The sequence below is a fragment of the Fulmarus glacialis genome, unplaced genomic scaffold (assembly GCF_000690835.1).
Source record: "Fulmarus glacialis isolate BGI_N327 unplaced genomic scaffold, ASM69083v1 scaffold50284, whole genome shotgun sequence".
In the NCBI taxonomy this organism is placed as follows: domain Eukaryota; kingdom Metazoa; phylum Chordata; class Aves; order Procellariiformes; family Procellariidae; genus Fulmarus; species Fulmarus glacialis.
Window position 1 is genome coordinate 6,381 of NW_009208377.1, and position 5,313 is coordinate 11,693.

The window sequence follows — 5,313 nt, forward strand, 5'->3', positions numbered from 1 at the left end:
TCGTTAACCAAGATTGGGGTGCTAACAGCTACTGCAAGGCCAAGACATTCTCATGCTGGCACTGGAAATCAGTTTTAGAAACAAGCTGTTACTAATATCTACAAGCACATGCAAAAAAGTAATTGTTAACACCTTGTTTTATTACTGCAGACACACAGAGATACTGAAAATATGCATATATACCTTTTAATCTACTGAGCTCCGAGCTCAGTTCTTGTTTCAAGGAGTGTGACATGTATTTTACTGAAGACTCCCCAAAGAGGAGCAGTTCTCCATGAAGTCCAACCTACTCCATGATCAGCATAATTAAAATCAAGGGGGCATAATGCTTTTGTGTCAACGAGTTTAAGAGAGATTAAGTATTTCCACAAGTGTAGCTTAGGGCTGTAAACCTGCATTAAACTATTCTGGCACAGTCTGACTTCAGCTGAAAGACCCCAGTACTCTCCCACATTTGAAATCCAAAGCAGAGAAGGTATTACCTGCAGTGATCAGAACTACAGCACATAATTTTTCTAGTCATGATACTAAAATACACCTTAACTAAAACTGCTTCAATTTAAAAAAAAAAAATTATGTATCACAAATTAACTAAACACAGGAGTCACCTCATTCCAGGTGCAGAGAATAAAACTTTAGGACTAAAGGCACTCTGCAGAAGTGTAGGTTTAGTCATGCCAGAAATATCTGTAAGACTCCACGGTTATAGGAACAATCATGGGGAAGCTTGGCTTGGCATAGCTCAAATACAGGGATAGAAACAGCACGGACAAGTGTACAATATAAAAGCAACAGTAACCCGGTCTTATGGCAACACAAGCCATGTCATCACTTCCAGTCAGGTTCCATTAGGAATGTGAGCTTATCAGGCAAAACTAACTTTACTCATCCTGTGATCCCTTCTTGTATTAGCACAGCTACTCGTATGCAACAGGCAAAAGCTCAAGCTTTCTAGATATGATCAGGAAATAGTAAGAAAGCGAGTGTTAATTTTCAAGAGAACTTTTTAGCTCATAAAGCAAATCCAGGAAATGAAAGTTGGCATCAAGTTGCATTTGAACATGCACTTGATGTGCTCCTTGTGCCTGATCCAATTCATCTGAACAGATGTGCAAGATTCCGACCAGCCAGAGGTGCTGCTTTCACATCCAGTCACGCCTGAAGAAAGGACAACGCATTGGGACACGCGACGCTTGGTTGGCTAGCTGGTCTCAAGCACGAAACCAAGTGTGTTTCAAGAGCTCCCAAGTCTCTTACTAAAACAAAGAAGTTACTCCAGCAAAAGAGGTAAGTAGGATAAATTGTGATTTCCCCAGCATGAGAGGCAGAAAAAGAATCCCATTACACTGCAATAAACACAAGAGTTTGAGTCACCAATTTAATTTTATACAAGTCAAACTACACGTTGTATAAAGAGTACAAGGCAGTTCTAATGTTTGCTATTGCATGTTACAAAAATCAATTTAGCTATAAAGGGGAATTTTTGGGATGAGTCCTATTCCACAATTTAAGTGAATTGGCAACTGTGGTTTAGCAAAGCCTTTTTTAAGACTAGAACTCTAGCTCAAGAGATTACATTTCCAATAAAGTTCAGACTTACACACGATAGGATTATAGTTCTCCTAGTCTAAAGCAAAATGTTAACATAAATGAGTCAAAAGGGAGGGAAGACAGTTTTATTTTCCTAGTTTTCATATCCAATAGGTATTTAGAGGCTGACAAACCATACAACATACTAGTGACTTGGACCACATCCAAGAGACACAGTAGTGTCTGACAACTGAGTGACACTTGATATTCAAGCAAAAAAATGTCAGAAAGCTTTCATTCTTTCAAGTTTGAAACGTAGGATTTTTCAGCAATACTGTATGAGACAGGTTCCAGAGTACCTTTATTACTTTTAATACAGTCACAGTATGGAGGGGAATGTTCTTTTGGCAAGTTAAGATACAACACAAACGCTCCAACTTGAGTTTATTGCTGGTCTAAAATCGTCCTAGTATTGTTACCAGTTTATATAGTTTGCAGCCTGCTTCCACAAATTAAGATAAACCAGAGAATTATCTGACCTGCCCAGCAAGGCAATCCTGCCTTTGGTAGCAAGCTGTAACCTATTAAGCTAATGATACCCATAGTTCTAAAACCATGAAAAAAATAGGAAAAAATGATACTTTCAAAAAAGCCAAGATTTAAGCCTGTTTATATTCAGTTTATTTTTAATATAAAAACCACTTTGCACTTAAGAGTAGTTAAGTTACTCCTGCGGAAATGCTATAAAATCAAACTTTTAGCTGAATTTCTACAAAAGGGGGACTTTTCCTGCTTTGTACCACCACCCGATCTCATATTTTCGAATTTGGGATACAAATTAAACCTTTATGCCTCATTACTTAGTTCTTAGGCCATTCACTCCTGCAAGAGAAAAAACCAACTTCTGAAGTACTAACATAACACTAATGGCCTGACAAGTAGGAAAATGTTCCGTAATAGTGTGCAATGTAAGAGGAGAGTTCTAGTCTTAATCTCTTGAACTAGATCTTGATCGTGAGCGAGATTTTGAACGAGATCTGGAGCGGGACCTCGATGCAGCTCTTTTGGGTGGTGACTCTGAACGAGCCTTGGCAGATGGCTGCTGCTGTGGAGAATTGGAACGAGACCTACTCCTTGACCTGGACTTAGACTTAGCATCTCCTTTACCATTTTCTTTGGGAGATCGAGACCTGGACCTGGATCTGGACCGAGACTTCTCAGACTTCTCCTTGGATCTGCTGTGAGAGCGTGAACCCCTGTCAGACTTGGGTTTCGATTTGCTCTTTGATCTAGACTTTCTGCTTTTAGATCTGGAACGTGAGCGGTCTTTGCTTCGTGACCTGGATTTAGACCTTTCAAAAAGAGACAAGAGTTTATTCTGCATGAATTGAAGTGAACTTACAGCAGTTGTAAATATCTATCAATTAGTAAGTAGCAACTCCTGTACTAACAGATAACAACATATCACTCACCGCGAACGGCTTTTGGAGACACTACGGGACCTGCTGCGGCTGCTCCTGCTTCTACGACTTCTGCTTCTAGACCGTCTTCTAGATCGTGACCTAGAAACATTTAAAATGGAATTTGTTCCTTATTCTTTGTCTGGTGTGCCCTGCTATGCTATCTAACAGAGAAAAGCTGCTAAAGCACTTCTCAAAAACAAGCACGGCCACATCGAGATGTACTATTAATCCACCTAGATTCGATACACTGATGTTTTACATGAGAAAAACTCAAACCTGGTGTTCCTGTATTACGTAAAATAATCCCTTCTACATTCTCAAGCATCATCCTATTCCTAAAATATCAACTGAAGGTAACTGTTGCAGGTAGGGCTACCTACACCCATTCTTAGTGTAAGTAGTCTTGATGCACAGACTGACGTGTCCCAAAAGTTACCTTGACCTGCTGCCAGAGTAAGATCGCCTGTGGCTTGACCGTGGCTTGTCTTCAACCAGCCTGATCTTCCTTCCATTTATCTCTGTGCCATCCAGTTTGTCCAGGGCACGCTTCATGTCCGAGTAAGATCTGAACTCAATCACTCCTTCATTTGTACGTTCTTTGTGAGCATCTGCATAGGTTACCTCACCAGCTTGCCTCATGAAATCCTTTAGGGAGTAGAGGAAGAGTTACATAACCATTCCACACGCTTATGCTCTGCAAGCACATTAGCTTAAGACCAGTCTGAGCACATGCAAGAAGCACTAATTGCATGTAAACATTCACGCACAAATACTTCTCAATTACTTCTACCTACATCAGAATGAACACTGATATTAAAGGAAGTTACTGCTTCCTGCTAGTCACAACAGGCTCTATGATAGAACATTAATACATACTTTCAAATCCTGCCAACTACAGCGACTGGAAAGGTTTTCAACAATCAGTCTGTACTCTGTACGAACAGGCGGTCCGTATTTATCTCTTCCAGATTGTCTCCGACTGCTATATCCGCCACCACCCCCACCTTTATTGTACAAAGAAATAAAGTTAGATTGTCTCCTAGCATGAAGAAAACTAAATGTTCTGAAAAAGTTAGTTAAACAGTTATATTTACTGGAGTAGGACTTTATTTCTCTAAGCCTCCAATAAACTTTGCAATTTTGCCATAATCTATATTAATGGCAAATCAAACAGACTAAAATCCTACAAGTCTGTGCTCCTAAGATCTGTTAGAGAGTGACTGCTCCTTATTAGATTCACCTTGCTAAGTTTTATTTTACAGAACATTGTAAAATATAAAACTTAACTGATTACATGCATTTCTACATTTTACAAAAACGTTTACTAGTTACACTAAGTACTTACATCACAGTATGAGGTTTTTGGTGGTGGTTTGGCCACAAAACACGCAAGGTAACAGTCACCTAGTTCAGTTTAACCAGTTTTGTCTAACCCTTGGAATCCTCACCATCACCCTGCGTCTAATGGCAAAAGGCTGCTGTCGTCATGGCTTCCGGTAAGGTCAGCCAAAGGGTCATAGGGCAAGGGTCACACAATGTATGGAAAAGCCATGGCCAATCAGGAAAGGCAGTCATCTTAGCCTCAGTGGACACAGCCTCAGCCCCACTGGTCACTTTTAAATTGAAACATCAAGGACTTGTTAAAAAGTTTGAATTGAACATGCAACAATTTTAAACAACATACATTTGATTCTTTTTAAAAAGACAGATACCCACCCCCCCAAACACCAAGCTTCTAGAGATTACTGAAAAATGAACCTTAGTACTTTTAGTTACAGTACTAGGCCAGTTAAGTTCTATATAGCTCAGCTCAAGAAGCTATACAAGTTAGCTGAGCACAGAAATATTCACAATATCCCCCACTTAGTACAACAGATTCCTGCTCGAAAACCTCCCCCCACCCCTTCTGTATATTCAACTGAAACATTCACATGAAAGTTCACAGCTGAGTGCTTCCACCCCAATTATGAAACGGTATTTATTCATTAACATTAGTGATGCAACATCACTGTTTCATCTAAATGCTCCCAAGAACACTGGAGCCCTTAAATTAGCAGAGCATATCGCTTCTAATTAACAAGAAACCCTTTCTAGAAGGCCACAATTTTGCAGCCGGAATTGCTTCACATATTTGCCCTCGTAACTTTCTTAGGGGATACCTGAGCGCAGCGCTGGTGCCAGGAAAAACGACTGCAGCACTAAGCCAGCAGACGGCTTGCTCCCAGCGATGCACCAGGTACGCCCCACTACCATGCTCGCAGAGACAGCAGCACCCCGCCCCCTCAGCCCCACGGGACCCGGTCCCATCCTCCACTCAGTC

The 5,313-nt window shown here is 40.6% G+C and overlaps 1 protein-coding gene across 1 annotated transcript; it reads right to left on the minus strand.

Annotated features, from left to right (window-relative positions):
- Positions 1-1,366: 1,366 nt before the first annotated feature.
- LOC104075803 (serine/arginine-rich splicing factor 6-like) lies at positions 1,367-4,636 on the minus strand. The gene is given in 5 exon segments (XM_009576449.1): positions 1,367-2,882; positions 3,003-3,092; positions 3,430-3,638; positions 3,870-4,001; positions 4,004-4,636. Coding segments are annotated over 5 exon segments (831 nt in total). The 5' UTR covers positions 4,040-4,636; the 3' UTR covers positions 1,367-2,518.
- Positions 4,637-5,313: the final 677 nt, after the last annotated feature.